Source organism: Squalius cephalus (genome assembly GCF_949319135.1).
Source record: "Squalius cephalus genome assembly, chromosome: 11".
NCBI classification, from domain to species: Eukaryota; Metazoa; Chordata; class Actinopteri; order Cypriniformes; family Leuciscidae; genus Squalius; species Squalius cephalus.
The window spans coordinates 11,888,212-11,910,335 of NC_137132.1; the positions used below are offsets into that span (position 1 = coordinate 11,888,212).

Below are 22,124 nucleotides of genomic sequence, written 5' to 3' on the forward strand. Positions count from 1 at the left end.
GCCATAATTATAGAATAATTAGCTAATTTTAGAGCTTATTTTATGGAGACTTGTTTTTATTGACCAGGTTTGTATTACAGGATGAACTTCTGTTTTCTGCACACAAAGACCTCCACAAGACAGTTCATCATAATATCCACTAGAGGGTGTCAGAAAGCGCTCAGTAATACTTAATGAAGGCGCTTCACAGAACAGCAACAGCGCCCTCTTGAGGTCAGCTAGATATCCAAGTAAATAGTCTTGGCTGGGACAGTTGTAGTCTAACTAGCTTTCCGGGGAGTTGGGATGGTTTTAAATCTTTCACTATGTCTGAAATGCTACTGAAAGATATGGATGAGGTTAATCTCGATTCTGTTAAGAAGGACGAGGAAAAGGAGAAGGAAAATGGACGGAGTTTTCTCCTGGTTGACGAAAACGAAAGCTTGCAGGTTTGTTTTTGTTAGCTTCTGCGTTAGCCATCAAGCTATTAACGTTAGGTAAAAAGCACATGTAGTGTCTTTGTTGTTTTTATACACTTTGACAGGTGTTTGTCAATTCACGAGCATGATAGTTACTAATTATAATACGTGTAATATAAATAATTCACAGATAAACTAACCCCAAATTGTCAATATTGCTGAATCACAAGGAAGAGGTGTCTTTTGTCAACATTTAAGGATCTCACTGACATGTAATCTTACTCATCGATTATCATCGATTATATCTGTGGTTTGTGTAATTCTGATGTGTTTTTGTCACGTACATTCATAATAATGCAGGGACACGTGGTCCAGCAGATGATATATCTGTCAACACAGTGTGTGCTAGTGTGATTTACAAACATTGAATGATCTCAGTGTTGTATACTGCTGTTATGTTAAGGTAACGTTACATGAAATCACCATGGTGTTACCATTTGTGTGTGTGTTTGTGTAAATATGGTACCATGGTTTATCATGTTTTCGGACATGTATTATAATGATCAACCATTATATTCTTGATGCACATTGTTAATACCATGGTATAAGAATATATTAATAATTTACTGTTATCTGTTGGCTATCCCTTAAGAGGTGACAGTGCCATTTCAGATAGTTTACGGTCTTTCCAGTGACCAGCATGAAAGTATTTAATTGCTTTCACTGTTACTAGTGAAAAGATTGTTACTGTAGAGATTCCAAATTGAAACTTCATTTTGTTCTTATTCTTTTGTTGTTTCAAATCCATCCGACTTTCTTTCTTCAACGGAACACAAAAGTCAGGATGACTCATTTATCATTAATGATGACAATTGTAGGGTGAACTGTCCCTTTAAGATAGATAGATAGATAGATAGAAACAGAAACAGAGACTGACAGATATATAGATTGGCTGATAAATGGACAGATAGACAGACACGATATACACTCACCGGCCTCTTTATTAGGTGGACCTTGCTAGCACCAGACTGGAACCCTTTTGCCTTCTGAACTGCCTTAATTATTTGTGCCATAGATTCAACAAGGTGCTGGAAAATTTTTGGTTCATACTGACATGATAGCATCACCCAGTTGCTGAAGATTTGTCAGCTGCACATCCATGATGCAAATCTCCCATTCCACCACATCCCAAAGGTGCTCTATTGGATTGAGATCTGGTGAATGTGGAGGCCATATGAGTGTGCCAAGAAAATATCTCTCACGCCATTACACCAACACCACCAAACTAAACCTTTGCTGCAAGGCAGGATGGATCCATACTTTCATGTTGTTTATGCCAAATTCTGACCTTACCATCTGAATGTCATGACAGGATTGGAACCTGGTGTGTTCTTCTGTTGCTGTAGCGCATCTTCTTCAAGGTTCAACGTGTTCAGAGATGCTCTTCTGCACAACTCGGTTGTAACGAGTGGTTATTTGAGTAACTGCAGCCCGAACCAGTCTGGCCATTCTCCTCTGACCTCTGGCATCAACAAGACATTTTCGGCCACAGAACTGCCACTCACTGGATATTTGCTCTTTTTCAGACCATTCTCTGTAAACCCTAGAGATGGCTGAGAGTGAAAATCCCAGTAGATCAGCAGTTTCTGAAATACTCAGACCAGCCCGTCTGGCACCAACAACCATGCCATGTTCAAAATCACCTCTCTTCCCCATTCTGATGCTCAGTTTGAACTTCAGCAGATCGTCTTGACCATATCTACATGCCTTAATGCATTGAGCTGCTGCCATGTGATTGGCGAATTAGGCTAGATATTTGCGTTAACAAGCAGTTGAACCAGTGTACCTAATAAAGTGACTGGTGAGTATAGATAGATAGATAAATGCTCTAATCTTGATGTCTCTCGTACTCTTTCTCTCTCCCAGGTGAAGAACGAAGGCCATTTTTTGCAGAAGTTGGGCTGCAGTGCTGCTCAAGGAGTTAAAGTGCTTTCCATCTTTGGCAACACGGGCGACGGCAAGTCCCACACTCTCAATCACGTGCTTTTCGATGGCGAGGAGGTATTTGCCACGTCTCCTTCTCCATCCTCATGCACGGTGGGTGTTTGGGCGGCTTACGATCCGCTTCAGAGCTTGATCGTGCTGGATACAGAGGGCCTGCTTGGTGCCGCCAATCAGCAGAACCGGCGGATGCGTCTACTGCTGAAGGTTCTGGCCATATCAGACGTGGTCATTTACCGCACACGGGCCGAGAGGCTGCACAACGACATGTTTCAGTTCCTCGGCAGCGCGTCGGCCGCTTACCTGAAGCACTTTACACCTGAGCTCCGTGCTCTGTCTACCCGCTGCGGGCTGGACGTGCCTCTCTCCAGCCTGGGACCTGCCGTTATAGTTTTTCAGGAGACTTCTCGCACTCAGCTGCTAGGCCAGGGTAAGTCAGAACTAGGACACTTTCACATTTACAAGACCTGTATTTATAAGTATGAATACAGCATTTTTCTGATACATGTTGTTGCCAAAGGCTGTTGTACGACTAGCCTGGGGCAAAGGGATTGGGTCTGCGCACCCTTGTGGGGCCTAAACAAAAACTCTTTGAAAAAATCCTGCATTTTAGGCTGGTGGAGAGTCCCACTGGAAAAACACAAGTTGTCAGTCAAGCTGAATTGTTTCATCGCTCCCACTTTTATTTCTCTCTGCTTAGTGATGAGAATTTCAATTTGTTTCATTGTCTCTGTAGTCAAATGCTAAATCTTTATAGAGATTTTAGTCTGTAATATGCTGGGCCAATATAACAAAGTGCTATTTTTTTGCTCATTTTTATCTATTAGCCTATTTTAATCAAAAATACATTCATAAAATGCAAGCCATACAGACAAAGCTTAAATGCATGATGAAAATGTTTTTAATTTATGAATTAGGTTTAATTTTATTAGGTCAATTTAACACATTCTGTTGACTCTAAGTAACGTTGAACCTACATGTCTGCTAACTAGAGTATTAGTAGACTGGTTAGAGTTAGAATAAGTTGACATATAGTTGCAAAGTCACTTCTAGTCAGTAGAATGTCTGTTGGAGGAGCATAACAATAAAGTGTTATCAGATAATAAGCAGACAGTCTACTAATACTCCAATGACTGTTAGTTGACATGTAGTTGCAAAATTACTTGTAGTCAACAGAATTTTCAAATAAAAAGGGACCATCAAAATGCCATGATGTTACCACGAATTAAAATTCATTTTTAACTGTCCTGATATCATAATGACTTAAAAGCCTTAGTAAAATAATTCAATTATTTTATTATTATTTCTTAGAAAAAAAAGATTTCACTGCTTATTAATATTTGAAAAAAGTCAAAAGTTTGAAAATAATGAAGTCATGTGGTGCCATTAACATAACAGGAAAAAAAACCTGCAGACTTTCATTGCTGTGTCAAGTTCAAAATAATAAAGTATATTTTAAAACATTTAACAAATAATGTGTGCGCATTTATTCAAAGTATAAGGAAAATGTTTTTACTTTGGTAGGTAGGTGATTTAAATGACTTAATGGTTAAGCTACTAGTTATCTAACACAGACTGCAGGGAAATCCCAAGGCAGGGTGGCTCAGGTGTGGACCGTTACAAAGATCACAATACTGCTCAATTACAATTGTGCCCTTGGGTAAACCCCATGCTTTCAGCATGCTGTAAATCATGGTTCATGAAATATATTGTATAAACCACATGAAAAACGCTGTAAATGCCTGGAAAAACAATGCCTGAAACTATTGAGTTAGTGTCATCCAATGAAGTGTGTCAAGCTAAAGAAATATGGGTTTGTTTTCTTATCCAGATGTCTCTGTCCTGGGGCAAGCAGACACGCTGCTGCAAAAGCGCTTCCATGACTTGACCATGAGCACAGACGCCTTCAGCTCCGTTCAGTACGTGGGCACCCAAACCATCACTCCCCCTACAGACTACTTACAGTTATTGCAGATAGTCAATCAGCAAGTGAAGAACACATCCCAGCGAGCCCCGCGCCAGCCTGCCATTGTGTTCAGCGCATTACAGGTAGCTCGCATTTCTTTGTGTATGTGTGTGTAAAGTGACCCCAAAAAGAATTTAGACACTTAAATGGATAGTCCACCCAAAAATGAAAATTCTGTCGTCATTTACTCACCCAACATTCTTCAAAATATCTTCTTTTGTGTTCAACAGAAGAAAGAAATTCATACAGGTTTGGAACAACTTGAGGGTGAGTAAATGATGACAGAATTTTCATTTTTGGGTGAACTATCCCTTTAAGCTTTGATATTTGGTTTGATATATTTGTATCTAATGCAAATAAATTCATGCATTTAAAGGAATAGTTCACCCAAAAATGAAAATATCATCATTGTTTATTCACACTCTTGTCATTCCAAACCTCCGTGACTTTATTTCTTCCATGGAACACAAAAAGAGAAGTTTAGCAGAATGTTCACAATGCTCTTTTCCATACAGTGAAAGTGAGCTGACCAGGGGCAAGTTCCAAAAAATGTGTTCCAAAAAAATCTGTTTGACTCTGTCGCTTTAAGTAAACACACACATGTTCAAAAGTTTGGGGTTAGTAAGAATTTTTTGAATGCAATAATGTGTTAAATTGATCAAAAGTGACAGTAAAAAAGATATATTTTTAAATTAATGCTGTTCTTTTGAACTTTCCATTCATCAAGGAATCATGAGAAAAAAAATATAATATGGTTTCGACAAAAATATTAAGCAGAACAATTGTTTTTTTAGCATTGATTATCAGAAATGTTTCTTGAGCATTAAATCGGCAAATTAGAATGATTTCTGAAGGATCATGTGACACTGAAGACTGGAGTAATGATGCTGAAAATTCAGTTTTGCATCACAGGAATAAATTAGAAATTTAAAATGTATTACAATGGAAAATAGTTATATTAGTTATAATATATATATATAATAGTTATAATATTACTGTATTTTTAATCAAATAAATGCAGCTTTGGGGAGAATACGAGACTTCTTTCGAAAACATTTAGCTGACTCCAAACTTTTGAGTGGTAGTGTACTTGCAGTAAGTGTCCTAAAGTACTTTTTGGGTTCTGGGTACACATGTACTGTATGTGTTCACCTTTGACCACTGAGCATGTTTCTGAATCTGCGCGTCACTGAACCTCACTGCTCTGCTCTCTCTCAGGCCTTGAGCGACAGGTTCTGTGGCGAGATCTCCGATGACAAATTCAGCATATGCTCCTTCTTTCCTGATGAATATTTCACTTGCCCATCAGTCTGTCTCAGCTGCAAGTAAGTCCACACAAGTCCACACACTTTATGCTCCGAGCAATAGATTGAATGGATGTTTTTTTTATTATTATTATTTGTAGGTTGTGTTTATGGAGATAGTTCACCCAAAAATGAAAATGCTGTCATCATTTTACTCACCCTCAAGTTGCTCCAAACCTGTATGAATTTCTTTCTTCTGCTGAATACAAAAGAAGATATTTTGAAGAATATGGATAACCAAACAGTTGATGGGCACCATTGATTGAAAAAAAATACTATGGAAGTCAATGGGGCCCATCAGCTGTTTGGTTACCCATATTCTTAAGAACAATCTTCTACTTGAGGGCGAGTAAATGAGGAAAGAATTAAAATTTTTGGGTGAACTATCCCTTTAATGTGTGGCCCTTTGATGCATAGTAAATCAAGGAAATTTCTGCATTGTCACACAAAAGACTCTAATTTCATTGCATCAACACTGAGCCACTTTGTAATTTGATGATTCACAGTTAGAAATAACTAGGATCTGTATTCAGCATGCAAAACTAATGTATGGAATTGATTCGCACTGAAAGCACAAAAAGTTGTCAATACACTGTAGTTAGAATGTAATTAGATCTTGCATCAATTGTTATTGTTTTAGCGTGTGTGTGTGTGTGTGTGTGTGTGTGTGTGTGTGTGTGTGTTCAAGAGCACTTAATAGCTAGCAAATCATATCTAACCTTTCCAAAATCCCACGGCTTTAGCGTTCGGTGTAAAAACGGCATGAACCACCAGAAAGATGCGGTCCCACACGTGGCTGATGGACTATGTCAGTATGCCCACCAATACAACAATAAAGTTCTCATCTGCAAGGTAACCTCGAGGATAAGATCGCAGTTTTTTTTTTTTTTTCGCATTTTCTTTTTTGTTAATTTTTTGTTTTGTTTCATGTTTGTTTTTATTTAGATTTCTTTTTTGTTTTGTTTTTATTTTTCTGCTTTTATTTAGATTTTTTATGTTTTTGTTTTGTTTTTTTATTATATAATTTAATTGATTGTTTGTTTTTCATTTTGTTGTACTATTGAAATTTTATTTATTAAAATTACTTATTTTCTCCATTTGCACTACTTTATTTTGTGGAATTTCTCATTGTATGCACCACACAGCTATGCTGCAAACACTTTGGCAATGCAAAAGTGCAAGGTTTTTTTTCCATTTAAAAAAATCACACTAAATTAAATTGAAATTAAAACTGATTAAAGGTACACTGTGTAACTTTTCACTCTCTAGCATGTAGTTCTCAATTTAAAACAAAAAGATGATGGGATAATTATGATAAACCATTTCTGTTACAGAGGTGCTATGAGGGCGGAAAGGAAGTGATTGTCGTACCCAAAACAGCTGCCTCTACAGATAACCAATGGCTTGGTCTGGCCAAGTATGCATGGTCAGGGTGAGTGAGATGTTGTTTTTTTTCTTCTACTGAAACTACCCTCCACAGCTGCTCCTCGTCCATGCTCTGATCCCTGGTCTTGTTCTACAGATATGTTTTAGAGTGTGCCAGCTGTGGCATCATCTATCGGAGTCGGCAGTACTGGATGGGCAACCAGGATCCAGAGAGCGGTGTGGTGCGGCCAGAGGTCAAGCATGTCTGGCAGGGGGTGAGTTGTTTCTCTGTGTTCCCATCCATGTGCTGACTCCATTGATGCTCACAGTAGTTAATGTTGTTTTTATGCTTGTAGACCGATGCCTTCCAGACAGACCATCAGAATGCAGCTCAGCGGGTTTTGGATGGAATGAATTACATAATCCAGTCAGTGTCAGAATATAGCTCAGGCCCAACCAAAGCTGTCACTGCCTGGCTCACAGACCAAGTGGCTCCGCCCTACTGGAAACCCAACACTGAAATCAGTGTAAGTTGATATGCCCTATAGCAGGGGTGCCCAATCCTGCTCCTGCCGATCGACTGTCCTGCACAGTTCATCTCCAACCCTAATCAAACACACCTGAAGCAACCAATTAATGTCTTCAGGATCACTTGAAAATTAAAGGCAGGTGTGTTTGATTAGGGTTGGAGATGAACTGTGCAGGACAGTCGATCGGCAGGAGCAGGATTGGGCACCCCTGCCCTATAGGAATATGTGAAAAAGAATTACAGCATGTGAAATAAAATATCAAACGCATCAATTTGTTTTTATCATTTGAAGACAATTAAACATCTTGTTGGTCTGTTCAGGAATGTCATGGTTGTAAGAGAGCGTTTGAGGAGGCGGAGAGGAAACACCACTGCCGGGCATGTGGGGAGGGTTTCTGTCAGGCCTGCTCCACTCACAGCATGCCAGTTCCCGAAAGAGGCTGGGGCGGCACCCCTGTACGAGTGTGTGATCCCTGTTACCGGCAAGGAGGACCTCAGAACACTGGACAGGGTGAGGGCATCGTTCTCTCTTAAAAGCACACTTCCCATAGCACCTCTGTAACAGAAATGGTTTATCATGGTTATCCCATCATCTTTTTGTTTCAAATTGAGAAATCTAATCCATATTGGACAGTTTTTGCAAACAGATAAATCTGAAACCTCAGTGATATAAGTGGAGCATCTAGGGGACTAGTCTTAAAAGTACAGCATTTAAAGGTATAGCGGAGGATTTTCCCGAATTTTAGAAAAGAACCGCCCTCTCCACTTTTTGAAAAAATGCACATGCGCAACACTCTACCTGCTCCCGAGAGGGAACGCCTATTAAACGTGTGCACGAGAGAGCATGCACGAGCTAATCATAGCTTACATTAACTTTTACTAGCAGTGATTTTAAATGGATTTCTCCAAATAGCAAGCCAAACTTTACCTGTCAAGTAGAAACTTCGTGACTGAGGCATCAGTGGGAAGCCCAACCTGTGTTTTGAGCGCACGCCATCGTGTGCACGAGCACGTACGACGGCTTTACGTAAACATATCACCAGAATGATTGACACTTAGGAGGACCAATAGTCTTGATGATCCACCCGGAAAAAGAAAATCCTCCGCTATACCTTTAATTTGTGTGTTCAAAATTAACAAAATACATCATTAATCTTTCTCCCAAAACGTGTTTTTGTCTTACCTTGATTGACTGTGGTTAGCCTATTATAAGCCTATTATATGTGCAGCAAGTATTTCTTACACTTAAAAAGTTTACACTCAAATTTGGGGTCAGTAAGATTTTTTGACATTTTTTAAGTAATGTGAAATATTATTAGAAATTTACAAGAGCTGTTTTCTATTTGTATCTATTTTAAAATGTAATCTATTCCTGTGATGCAAAGCTGGATTTTCATTACTCCAGTCTTTAGTGTCACATGATCCTTCAGAAATGATTCTAATATGCTGATTTGATGCTCAAGAAACACTGTTGAAAACAGCTTTTACTGCTTAATATATTTGTGGAAGTCTTAGATGAGTAGAAAGTTCAAAAGAACAGCATTTATTCAAAACAGAAATCTTTTGTAACATTCTAAATGTCTTTACTGTCACTTTCGATCAATTTAACGTGTCCTTGCTGAATAGAAGTATTGATTTCTTACCCTAAATTTTATAATTTTATTTTATAATTTTAATTGTAGTGTATTCATCCAAGACTCCAGTTTGAGTTTGTATTTTCTCACCTCGACTGATTCTGTGCTTATTTGTCATATGTAGTGCAGTCTGCAGAGAATACTTAGCCGTGTCAAAAGAATATTCTCCCAGGGTTATTAAGTTCAGTTGACTGAGTGTTTCATTTTCCAAAACAGTTTGTAATGACCTCAGTGTGGGATGTTTACAGTACATTCTCTCCCTTACAGTGGCCAGTACGGAACCCCGGATACTAGTTGCCCGCAGAGTGACGGAAGTAGCTCAGTCCACTCTCGACATGGTCTCCACCGCTGTGGACTACCCTCTCTGTGAGTGTGAACAGTACACGTTAAGTGTCTGAATTTACACAAGAGAAATTGCTTATGCATTGTTGTGTGTGTGGGAGGTGACAAATGACGTTTTTTTGCACATTTTGTCCTTTAATACAGGTTTTGTAAAGGGAGTTGCGAGACCAGATTATTGGATCCCGGATCATGAGATCACCCAGTGCCACTGCTGTGCTAAACCCTTCATCCCCAGCATGTCCAAGCACCACTGCAGGGCATGCGGGCAGGGAGTGTGCGGGAACTGCTCCAGGAAGACCAGGCCAGTGCCGTCTCGTGGCTGGGACCACCCAGTGCGAGTGTGTGACGGCTGCGCTGACCGCAGGGATTCCCTGTGACCTTGCTGTGCCTCTGTAGCGCTACTCTAATACGGCCGGCATCTCTTGGTGCTCAGAACCAGGTTGTAAGCAGTTTTTCAAGCCTTCATGGATGGGGGAAATGTGAAAATCTGCATAGACAAACACTCAGGCTCTAAATTAGCATTAGCTGCAGAAATAGAGAGTGATGATGTCTGGGTTCAAATTAAAAGAGTTAACTAAGAAATGTTGCATAATGAAAATAATGTGTAGAAATATCAAGGTTCATTATATGACAGTGAAGCATATTTTATCCACAAATGCTAATTACTGTAATAAAAAAAAAAATACAGTTCTCTATACTGAAATACAGCAGTGAAAATCACCCTGGACACACACACACACACACACACACACACACACACACACACACACGTAATATAAAGAAATGCATTTTTTTTTTTTTTTTTTTTTAAGATTTGCTGCAGAAATTATAAAGAAGAGAAAATATAAATTTTAATGGGATTTTGATAGATTCTATAGTGCTGGCACTGAAAACAAATCGCCTTCTAAATTTATGCATTTCTGTGTTTAACATCTCATCATTTCTATCCCAAAGATAAGATAACAGACTAAACGGCGAGAGCAGTAAATATTAACATATCTAATGTTTAGTAAATTATCATTTGAGATGCGTAGGAGATGTTTTACACTAATAAAGAAGCGTTTGAATATGATATAGCAGCCTTTTATTGGTAGAGTTTTATACTTTATTCCTGGAACAGAGCAAGAGTAGACAAGGTAAGCCCTAGAATTCACATTCCAGTCAAGACAATGCAATGAATCCTGTGAGCTCATATCCCATTGTATTTTTTATCAATATAGTTCTTTACTAATTTTTCTGAAATAACAACTGCACTTTATCTCATTTTTACTATCAAATTTCTTTAGTTGAGAGCAATAGAACTAATACTGAAGATACAAACTGTACATATATAATGAAAGTGGAATTATTCAGCAGCATTTGCAGTGCCTAATGGATCTCAACAACTATATCTTGCATATAACAGGATGGTTTCACAATGTGGCTGTGAAGGACATTTAATGCAGACTTACACTAAACCGAATGTTGAGTGGTTTCCTAACATGTACAGCTCATAAAATGGCTTAAATAAGGCACTTTATTCTTATTTGATTTGAGAGAATCCGTGGAATTTTTTTTTAACTATGAATTTATTTTGTTTTACGATTCTGCTTCTACTCTGTATTTTTATCTGAATTAGCACATTGTAGTCTTCTATGAAGGGATTTAACCAAAGCAATGGCTGTAATTGCATATAACTCAACTTGCATTTGACAATCCTGCGAACTTTGTTTTGATTGGCCGGTACTGTTTTTCAGGCTTCGACTCAGAACATTAAAGCTATTTGAAAACCGCCTGCCTTCTTGATTCACAAGATAACAGACATCTATGGAAAATAATAGGCTATAGCTCTGTAAGTGCACAAATGCGAGGTCATCTGGAGGTAGAGGTCTAGATTTCCTGCTCAAGGCCCTTAAATAGATGAAACGGACTCAAAATCTGATTTAAATCATGGAGGTTGTACTCACATTTCCTCCATTTATAACATTACTGTCTGGCGAACAGCCTGCCTCGTCACATCTACAGGAAACTGTCTTGATGGGTTTACTGATTATGTCAGCACTTGTGTGAGTATCATTATGAACATCACATACAGGCCTGCAGGTTTCACAGACAGGGTTTATATTAAGCCAGGATTAGGCCTCAGTTCAATTAGGGCATGTAGCTTTTATAAGCTTGCCTTTGAAAAAAAAAAACATTACTGGTGTGCATCCTGAGACAAAACAATGGCACTGACATATTTGAAGGTGTTAGTGCAAGTTGCTTTCAGTTAAAACAGCTCAAACATGCATTTTAGTCCGGGACTAGTCTAAAGCCTTGTCTGTGAAACCGGGAGAAAGTGAATCATGTGAAGAAGGGCTACTGAAGGGACATCAAATGTGTGAAAAGGTAGCTATTGGGACCATGGTATTACCATATAACTAGCCAAAAATGTTTGTTTTTTTCAATTGCTGGTACTGGTCGAGAGCAGGGCTGATAAAATGGCAAAATGTAGTGTATATGTTTTTTCTTATACCCTTTTAATTTTACTTACCCCAAACTTTTGAATTATAGTGCATCAAAATATTTAGCAGCAAACTGTTTTCAACATTGATAATAATATTAATAATAGTTTGATAATATTAGGAAAATGTAATGACACTTATTTAAATGTACATAAAATCACTGAAATTAGCTTAAGATATATATCACACATAAATGTATACACACATTTATATATGTATATATAAATAAGTTTATTTTGTGTGTGTGTTTATATATATATATATATATATATATACACACACAATTATAATTATTTATAAATAAGATAAAACAAAATTTCAATATTAGATTTAAAACAAATTAAACTAAAAAGAAACTTAAAATTATTTTAGTTTCTAAAAATTTTAACGTTTTAGTTTAATACCAATATTAGGCCACTAAAACCTAAAACTGAAATACAAAATAAAGCTAAATAGAAATATATATATATATATATAAAATGATAAAAGCACATAACACAATTACTAAAACGCAACTAAAATGAAAACTTTTATTATTATTATTATTATTATTTAAATATATATATAATACTAAATGAACACCATGGTGTTCCATTTTTTTTCTTTTCTTTTTTTTTTTTTTTTTTTTACAAAGTTGCACTACCACACTGTAACCAGCAGAGGGAGGCAACACCACTCCCAACAAGAGACCCACTGAGACCCCGTTCAAGATTTTAGGATTTCACTCATTCTAGGGTCTCGCACATTGTACGTTTTTATTATATTTGTAACGTAGTATATATACAAAATATTAATAATATAATACAATAAAACTGACTGGGGTATCAAAAGTCTGTTAAATAAAAAAGTGACTGAACTTGATGACAGGCCTCACTCATTGCCAAAAAAAAACAAAAACAAAAAAAAAAACCTGCAATTTCTAGCTCTGGTTCATTTAAGGACAAAAGGATCAAAAGAGCCCTGTTACCTGACTCCACTGTTTAATCCATGGGTCTTTTATAATTGATATTGTTCTTGTAAAGGAAGATAAAGATTATGCACAAAGACAAAGATCTAACATAAATACTTCATCAAATTACTTTATGAAAGTCTTGTTGCACAATAAATGATGTAATGGACTGCTTATAAAACATTTCACATCCCATAGCTTCATCAAGACATTTTAAAAATAATAATAATAATATATAACACCCAAATTTTAGGAAAATTCAAGATAGATTTTTATTTTCAGATTTAATCTTCACTGGTTTTTGATGCTATTATATGAGTTTTGGGTCTGTAAGATTTTCAAAAAAAAAAAATTATATATTTTTTTATGTTTTATGACCTCATGAAACCACTTTAGCACTTGATTTTTAAATATACTGGGGAAACGGGGACTATATAGTGGTTTCACTTTAGAGAATTTTTCAGTGATTTTTTTTTTGGCCAAGTTATTTAGTAAATTCCACCATTTATATAGACTATTCAGTAGTATTTTGTTTGAAATCAACATAGAAAACTACTCCTAAGGAAGACACATTTGTGTAACTGGAAAAAGCACTTTCTGACAGCAAGCCCCAGTCTACAGTAAATCCTATTGTTGTCCTCTTTATGCTGTTTAATGCCATTGAGGTCCACTGCTCTATTTGAGTCTGAATCATTACATATTTCACTGTGAGCTTTATCAGTCTCTTAAAATGCATAACATCATTTGCATGGACAGCTTCTAGTCCACTGCAGGACGCTGTTTATCTCGTCCTGCAGACGCACATGCTCGGACCATGAGCTCCAGCCAGTCAGAACAATGAGCAGCACATCCCAGTTCAACAGAAAGAATTATTGTAATTCCTTAATCCCCATTTCACACATTACTATTTCAACGGGAACCGCTCTGATAGGCTGTTTTATTTATTTTTTGGTTGAAACTTAATCTGGGCCACTGTTTTATTTGAATTCACAAATAATAGCCAGCTTATATAATGAAACACAAAAACTGCTGTGGATGCATCAGTGTAGAATATTGTATAGCTTACTCACCAGTGTCCTCTCTTATACTGGAAGCCTTTGCCAGTTTAATTTATATCCGGGGGCCCAGTGTTTTTCTGCTTACTGTGCCTCTTTTTGGATGATTATTAATGGCTGTTTTGCTTCCGTATCCATGGCAACTGATCCTGCACTGTCCTGTTTTCCCCCTCATCCATACAGTCACTCTGTGGGTGCAGGACAATAAGAGGAGAGTCGCCACCACGGAAAGCATTCTCTCATTTTCTCACGCTTCCCCGGGGAAGACACGGCGCCTTGCTTGGGTCCATTTAACAATTCGGATTCTCAGCTTCTACTGTAACACAAAGAAGGCACTAATAACCAGTTCTGCCAGTTTGTGTGGTTGATGGTCTGTGACTTTTTAATTTCAAAAAGTCCATTCATAAATCTTTTCAAGGGGCTCTATTAGATTGTTATGAACAAGAGGGACCATACAGTATAGTGAAATAATGGAGCAGCTCATCAACAATATTCCGTTTTGTTTCATAGCCCCAGACCATACCGAAGACATTAATGTGGTGATGGAGATTAATTTGACTAATTCCTATAGAAAATGGTATTTTTTATGTCATTAAACTGAAAATAAAGTAATTCATATTAAGCATAAAGCAAATTAAAATGATACTGATATAAAAAAATCATTAATGTAAGTATTTACACATCATGGTTTGCATAAATACTAAAATTAACATCACTGCATCATATATATAAATATAGTATGGTAGTAATTGTGTGTGTGCATGTATATATAATTTTTATATGTGTGTGTAACATAAATACTGTATGTTTGTGTGTGTGTATATATATATATATATATATATATATACTGTATATGTGTGTACATACACAATATATTCATATTTTCATTTTCGTATGTATGTATGATGTACACGAATTAAGCCACCAACAAAAGAACAATTGTTTATATTATATTATTTATTTATCTTTTATACAATGTAATTACAATAGAAATATGTAGGTTTAAATACAAAATTCTGTAAATAAAGAATAAAAATAAACTCCACTGGTTTGTTATCACTACACTTAAGTTTACAATCAACTTTATGAGGTAATTTAGTTCCCTGGTTTTGAAAAAACCTAGATTTTGTCAAGGGGGAGAGAGTGGACAAAAAGACCAGGGCAATCGAGTAGAATTAATTCATCCATTTAACGCCATACAACATATCGCTTGGCCGAATTACAAATGCATTGTCTTTGGAAAAAGAACAATTTTTAGATTCATTGTGCCACACAATAGACCTGCTTGACCCTGTAATAAACAACTGATAAGAAAACCGGGAGGTCAATTTAAAACACATTACGGTCAAAATGGCCTTTTCGAAACAGGAGTTAAAAACATTGTGCCTGCCTTGAATGTCCACTGCTATTCCATCTCCACAGGAAGAGTGTGTGGAGTTCACTTCATCGAGCACAGTGTGCAGTCTGACTTTGATCGTCTAGCTTTGAACCTTGCAGGCTCAACACACTCCAGAAAGATCATTCAACATCTTATTCGTACACTCTGATGAAAATAAATATACAAACATTGAGCATTTCTAAAGAGGTCATATGATGCTTTTTAATGTTTTCCCTTTCCTTTAGTGCATAACATGTATGAGATCAGCAAAGTTACAAAGCCTCCTACAAAATGAATTATCGAATCGACCTCAATCGAATTCCAGATATTACTTCCGGGAATGTCTGTGTCACGATGTGGCATATTGAGCCTGTCCAAAAAGGCATACGCAAAGAAAGAAAGCAAGGCTTCAGTGAATTCTAGTGTTGTTATCATGTCGTGGAGACGCTGTGTTTGGATGCGAAAACAAATTCCTTTTGTTAGGTCAGCAGAAAACAGATGAAATTAGGAATAAGTGGTTAAGATTTATTTATAACACTGTTCCTGCACAATAAAACCCAAACGTTAGCTTGTGTACAGCGAGGACAGCTTCTTGAACCCGGGAGAGCTCAATGCACAAAATAAATTAGAAGTATACACTTCAGTATGTTTTTTAAACTTTATTTTATGCTCTCACTTCAAGGCTCAAAGTTGTTACAGTGAAGATGACTAATTAAACCGTCATGACATTTTATCTGAAAAGTAAGTTGTACAAAATAATAACGTACCACTGTGAAACGTTCTGCTCAAGTCCTGCTTGCTATATTGGTTATGTTCTATCTGCTCGATCAATCACATTTCCAGAATCTTACTCGTGCTCGAACTGATACTGTAATACCGATGACATTAATAAATGTGTGTTTACAAGCCTTGGAAGCTGAAGCTCACGGTTATGGTAAAGGCTTGAGGTTTTTGGCCAATCACAACGCACCATGTCAACTGGCCAATCAGATCGCTCTGGGCTTTTCGGAAGGAGGGGCTTTGTCGACCAGACAGACTGGGAATAGAGGTACTGCAATCATTAACAATACGTGAAAAAGAATGTGTTTTTTGAACATTACATTACACCCAATAAACAAAATAAACTTTTAAAATAGCATCATATGACCTCTTTAAATGATAAATGTGCCTAAACGCACAACGTTGGAGATTATATGAACCTCATGAATGAGAAGGATTTGATTTTAGAATAACTGCATGAGATCCTTTTGTGTAGAATGCTTGACATTATTCACCTGCAATTAAAGACAATTATTCCCTTTCTTAGACCAGCGAGAGTGAAACAGTGGTGATAAGAAACGAAAGCCAAGACTAATATGCATATTCAATGTTTTAACATACTGTAATATGGGATATTTTAAACATGCATGAACGGGACCATTTGACTCTGCCCCTTTAAGAGTCTGTGTAGTCGTTCCATTGCTTGCGTAAACGAACACTATAACCTCCCTCTTCAACCCTTTTCTAACATTTTCTAATACAGTTGCTCTTCACAACCACCCATTCTAACCCATTTTGTAATTTTAATGCCCTAGAATGGTCACAAAGTTTTTGAAATACATTCTTAATAACTGAGAAGCCTCATGAACCTTACTGAAGGTAATGTTATTGTCGACTTAAAACATATTATAAAAAATAAAACTATAACCCTCAGAAAAGTTTTTCCAGAAAAGATTCCATGTCAATAAAGAAAGGTCAAGGTTACTACACTGGCATTTTGATCCAGTTTTTCATTGCATTATGGGTGTCAATAGTTAAGTCAGGGTTGGAATGTGCCTGTTGGTGGAACTTTTCGTATCCACTTGGTTCAGAGCTGATGCTTCAATGGTCACGACTGATTCATTTGAAATGAATGAAACTAAACGGCCACAGAAGGGGCAATAAATAAAAGTAAACTGAAAGCATGCTATTTACATCACAAAGTAAACTCACTGTTCAACAAGATACTGTAGCTCAAATTATTTTAAAATCTATAATTTGGTGACTCGGTTTTCAAGTAGCCAATTTATTCCACTTGTAATTTTTCACCCTGTTCAATAAAAATAAATAAGGGAAACCCAAGAATAATTAAAATCTGATTTAAAATAACCGTTATAATCGAATAAAAACAAATAAATAGATTCTGACCATCCCCTAATTTCAGCATTTCCTTTGCGTAAAAGGGTCATTACTGGTGAAAGTAATGTGCAGGTTTCTCTTTTAAGCTGTCCCGTAAGTGCCGAACCATTGTGACTGTCTTTCCGTTCTCCAGATCTTGAGTCTGACTCTCATAATGACACAAAATACAACCGGATGATCTTTTACAACATCCAATGCCCTCAAACAGACCAGGAGCGTAAGAAAACTCTTTCGGAGACCAAAAAAAGGGGAAGGGGAGTTGGTTATGAAACAGTTCCAAACTTTCAGAGTCTCCTTACAATTATAGTTCAATCTCAAAAGTCTTTTGTAAGTCATTCGAAAAAGGGTTTTGCGCCTTCGGTTGCGATTTGGACTCCAGAGCAGCCCACTTCGCCTCAAAATGCTCTGCTTCCTGGGAACTGCCTGTGGGATTCGGATTCAGACTCTCCATCGGCCAACTAGTACCGCTTTTTATGGTACTACCGTTTTGAGTAACACTGGTGGTCGCGGCCGTTGATGGAAAGGAGTTGTGCGGGTGGCCGTTGACGGTTGGAGGAGAGGCGAATGTGGTGGTTGGGAAACCTCCGGGCAGAGTGGGGAAAGCCGAATGTTGGCCACCACCAAGCGTACCTGTCTTAGGCCCCATCCCGATTCCCATCGCTGCTCCGCCCCCTGTATTGGCTGCAGAGCAGAATGCGTTAGCTACCATTTGCGACGGTGTGATGCCCACCACGGGCACACTGGCATTGGGATAGGTCATGCTGTTGGCCAGAGTGGGCATATATGCCTGCATAGGTACAAAAGCCGGTTGAAGAGGCTGTTGGGCGAACATGCCAACAGGTGCGGGAGTGACGTCAAAGGCCATTGGGAATGGCTGCATTGAGGTGGGGAGGGAACCAGGCGCGATGGGAATGGTGGGCATGGGTGGAGGTTGCTGAGTGGGTGGTGGTGGTAGAGTAGGTGGAGTCTGCTGCTGGGCTTTCACCGCTTTAGCCACCTCTTCCAGCCAGCGCTCTGCTTCAGATGGGGTCCGTTTGTGGCCACCCTGAGGCACAGGAGGAGGAGACTGGACAGCAGGCTCTGTTTGAACCCATGAGCTTGTAGCTGGGGAACAACGGGAAAGGTAAGAACGTTAAAATATGCCTGTACTATTCAAGTCAAGTCACCTTTATTTCTATAGCATTTGAAACAATCCAGATTGTTTTAACCTGTTAACAGTAAGCCCCCATTTTTAGCATAGACGTGGAAGTGTACTATGCAAACTTATCCACGCTCCATTGAATTTTTTGATTAATTCTCCAGTCACAAAACCGACAAAACTTCTATCGCAAAACAGTGGCCAAATATATAACATTGAGTCTAAGACCTTTTCAACGATATTAGTGGAGCGGCTAAGTGATATAATCGTTCAGTTTATGATACAAGCGTGAAAATTGGCATGAGCAGTCTCCATGGGTCACTTGACAAGAAAATTGTCCGAGCCACTTGAAATTTCAAGATTTTTCATTTTTCAAGCTGGCCGACACCTTAGTGGAGCAGTTAAGTTATATAGTGGTTTATTTGGTGATACAAACATGAAAATTGGCATGAGCAGTCTCTGATGGTCAATTGACAATAAGCCACCCACAGCCACTTGAAATTTCAAGATGGCGGCCATTTTTCAAGATGGCCACCACCTTAGTGGAGCAATTAGGCTCATGGCAATTTTCATGCTTGTATCACCAAATAAACCACTATATCACTTAACTGCTCCACTAAGGTGTCGGCCATCTTGAAAAATGGCCGCCATCTTGAAATTTCAAGTGGCTCGGACAATTTTCTTGTCAAGTGACCCATGGAGACTGCTTATGCCAATTTTCACGCTTGTATCATAAACTGAAAGATTCTGCCAAACATAAGCACTTAGCCACTCCCCTATATGTGATTTGTCAAGATTAGAAAAAGTTTTGATTACAAAAAAGTGGAGTACATTTTGTCAAATTTGAAACATGAGACCGCCCACTAGGGGGAGGAGCCCCTGCTTTCATGGTTACAGAATGTCCAGTTTTAAAATGGTTTCCACAGAATTAATTTTGAGTGTTTAAGCTTTTGAATGATACCTAATTTTTGATGATTACTAAAATATGTGATAGGGATAAAAGTGAATAAATATAGAGCGCACTTAGGGCCTGATTTATTAAACGGGAGTGGAATGTTCTGCACGTGATCTACGCAAATTAAAGAACACCGATGCAGCCGGATCATTTCCATAATGACCAATGCAATCTACCAAGGGCAAATTACCATCTGGTTTATGATGGTTTTTTTTGGGCTGTAAATAATGGCGCAAATACCATTAAATCGTCTAGCGCAAACCTTAGTAAATCACCTTGTATGATTAATTTAAATACTCTCCTCCCATAAATTTTGTATCTGAAAGGGAAACTACAACAAATGCATATGCAATGAGCTCAGCCGCAAAAATAACCCTGTCCATGCTTTATCAGCGCTAATTTTTCACTGCATGTCTAAATCCTGACAGTAATTTTTTAACGCCAAAAGAGGGTTTGGACTGGTGCAAGCTGTTCTAGTAATTCTAGCCTCTAGTGTCCCGCTACCAGGACACTGACAGTTAAGCATCTTCACAGTAATTAACAGGAAAATAACAGAAACAGAAATATGAGACAAACTCAGTGTCGATTCAGTTCAGTTCAAAAACAGTTTAAAGTTAATCAATTCTAAAATTTGTTTAATTCAGCTATTCAGCTCTACAAAAGACAACAGTGTCGTTATTAACATCAATTCAGTTCAATGTTGATTCAATTTAGTGTCGATGTTGCAAAATTCGTCAATTATGAAATTATGAAATGAATTTGATTCATCTATAAAGCAGCTCTACAGAAGACAATAGTGTCATCATCCAGGTCAATTCTAGCTCAGTTTAAGTTTTGTTCTCATCCGACAGAGTCAGTGTAGTCAGATCGATAATATTACTGAGTATCAAGTGTCTTTTAAACCCCTGTTCACAATATATCTATATGTTTGTGTTGGGTTATGCAGTCTGTTACCTTGCAGTGGAGCAGGTGGAGGGGGAATGGCAGGTGGAGCGCTGCAAACTGGCAAGCAGTTGCTGATAGCTTTGGCACACAGGTCCTCAGATGGTTTGGTGAAAGAGTTGTTGATTTGGCTGCACAGAGCGTTTATGCTGTCTGCCTCTCCTGCCAAAGACAGATCCATCTCTGGAACTAACACAAACCAATAGGGAAGCTCAATCACACTTGTGTGGCTCATATTGGTGCGCCATGCATGCAGTTTATGGGATTTTTGCTAGTTACAATAACCTGGATCTATGATATAAGATACTGTTTTTAATTAAATTAATACTTTTATCCAGCAAGGATGCATTATACTGATCAAAAGTGACAGTAAAGACATTTATGACGTTACAAAAGATTTATATTTCATATAAAGGCTGTTCTTTTGAACTTTCTATTCATCAAAGAAGGTTTCCATTTAAAAATATTAAGCAGCGGGTTTTTTTAACATTGATAATGATAATAATAAGAAATTGAGCACCAAATCAGCATATTGAAATGATAAAATATATATAAAGAAATTATATAAATAATATAAAAATCATGTGACACTGAAGACTGGAGTAATGATGCTAAAAATTCGACTTTGTATCACAAGAATAAATATATTAAATAGAAAACAGTTGTAAGAACATTTCACAATATTACTATTTGTACTGTATTTTAATCATATAAATACAGCCTTGGTAAAACCTCTTTCAAAAACATTTAAAAAAGAATCTTACCAACTTCAAACTTTTATTTATACGTATAGGTTTAAAATATGTGATATGATAATGCTTGAATTCTCAAATTGTTGAATAAATTCATTTGTGGCTTTTAAAACTATCAGCCTTGGTAAAACCTCTTTCAAAAACATTTAAAAAAGAATCTTACCAACTTCAAACTTTTATTTATACGTATAGGTTTAAAATATGTGATATGATAATGCTTGAATTCTCAAATTGTTGAATAAATTCATTTGTGGCTTTTAAAACTATTAATGTAATTTGTAGTGTGTTATAATGCTATTTTTAATACAGTATAGTATAGAATTTTAATATCAACCATATATCAGTTATCAACCCTAGCCTGACAATAATTGTCAGATTATCAGGATCACACAGAATTTTAAAATAGGATCTCTAATTAAAAAAAAAAAGCCTGAATCAACAATGCAGTTAAACAACTTTTTAATGGTCTGCTTTGTATTACAGTCCTCCTCATATCAAATTTGCTTGCACAACTACAAAGCAACATTTTTATGAAGAAAAACAATTGTACAACATACAATATGATGTCCTCAAACTTCCTACATATTTATCCATGAATAATAAATATAAAAATAATAAATATGTAGGAAGTTTGAGGACATCATATTGTACAACATACAATATGATGTCCTCAAACTTCCTACATATTTATTATTTTTATATTTATTATTCATGGATGGCATTGTTAAAAACATGACCCATAATTCCCCTTTTAGAATTTAGTCTAGGGGATTAAG

At 37.2% G+C, this 22,124-nt stretch overlaps 2 protein-coding genes across 3 annotated transcripts in view; one reads left to right on the forward strand and one right to left on the reverse strand.

The window, feature by feature from the left end:
• Positions 1-216: 216 nt before the first annotated feature.
• Positions 217-11,310, forward strand: LOC307166833 (zinc finger FYVE domain-containing protein 1). The gene is made up of 11 exons (XM_079885530.1): positions 217-428; positions 2,325-2,829; positions 4,231-4,448; positions 5,584-5,690; positions 6,413-6,521; positions 7,004-7,101; positions 7,192-7,309; positions 7,391-7,561; positions 7,885-8,074; positions 9,465-9,563; positions 9,684-11,310. Exons 1-11 carry the CDS (start codon positions 306-308, stop codon positions 9,914-9,916), a joined length of 1,971 nt encoding a protein of 656 aa, XP_079741656.1. The 5' UTR covers positions 217-305; the 3' UTR covers positions 9,917-11,310.
• Positions 11,311-14,996: 3,686 nt separating this feature from the next.
• Positions 14,997-22,124, reverse strand: part of numbl (NUMB like endocytic adaptor protein) — a 47,886-nt gene continuing 40,758 nt past the window's right edge. The window contains exons 8-9 of one of the 2 annotated variants that reach the window (XM_079885531.1): positions 20,609-20,785; positions 14,997-18,665 (exon numbers count right to left, since the gene is read on the reverse strand). In XM_079885531.1, the coding sequence (XP_079741657.1) occupies positions 17,863-18,665; positions 20,609-20,785 (980 nt within the window). In that variant the 3' untranslated portion in view covers positions 14,997-17,862. The remainder of the gene's footprint in view (positions 18,666-20,608; positions 20,786-22,124) is intronic. The other variant, XM_079885532.1, reaches the window with a different exon arrangement.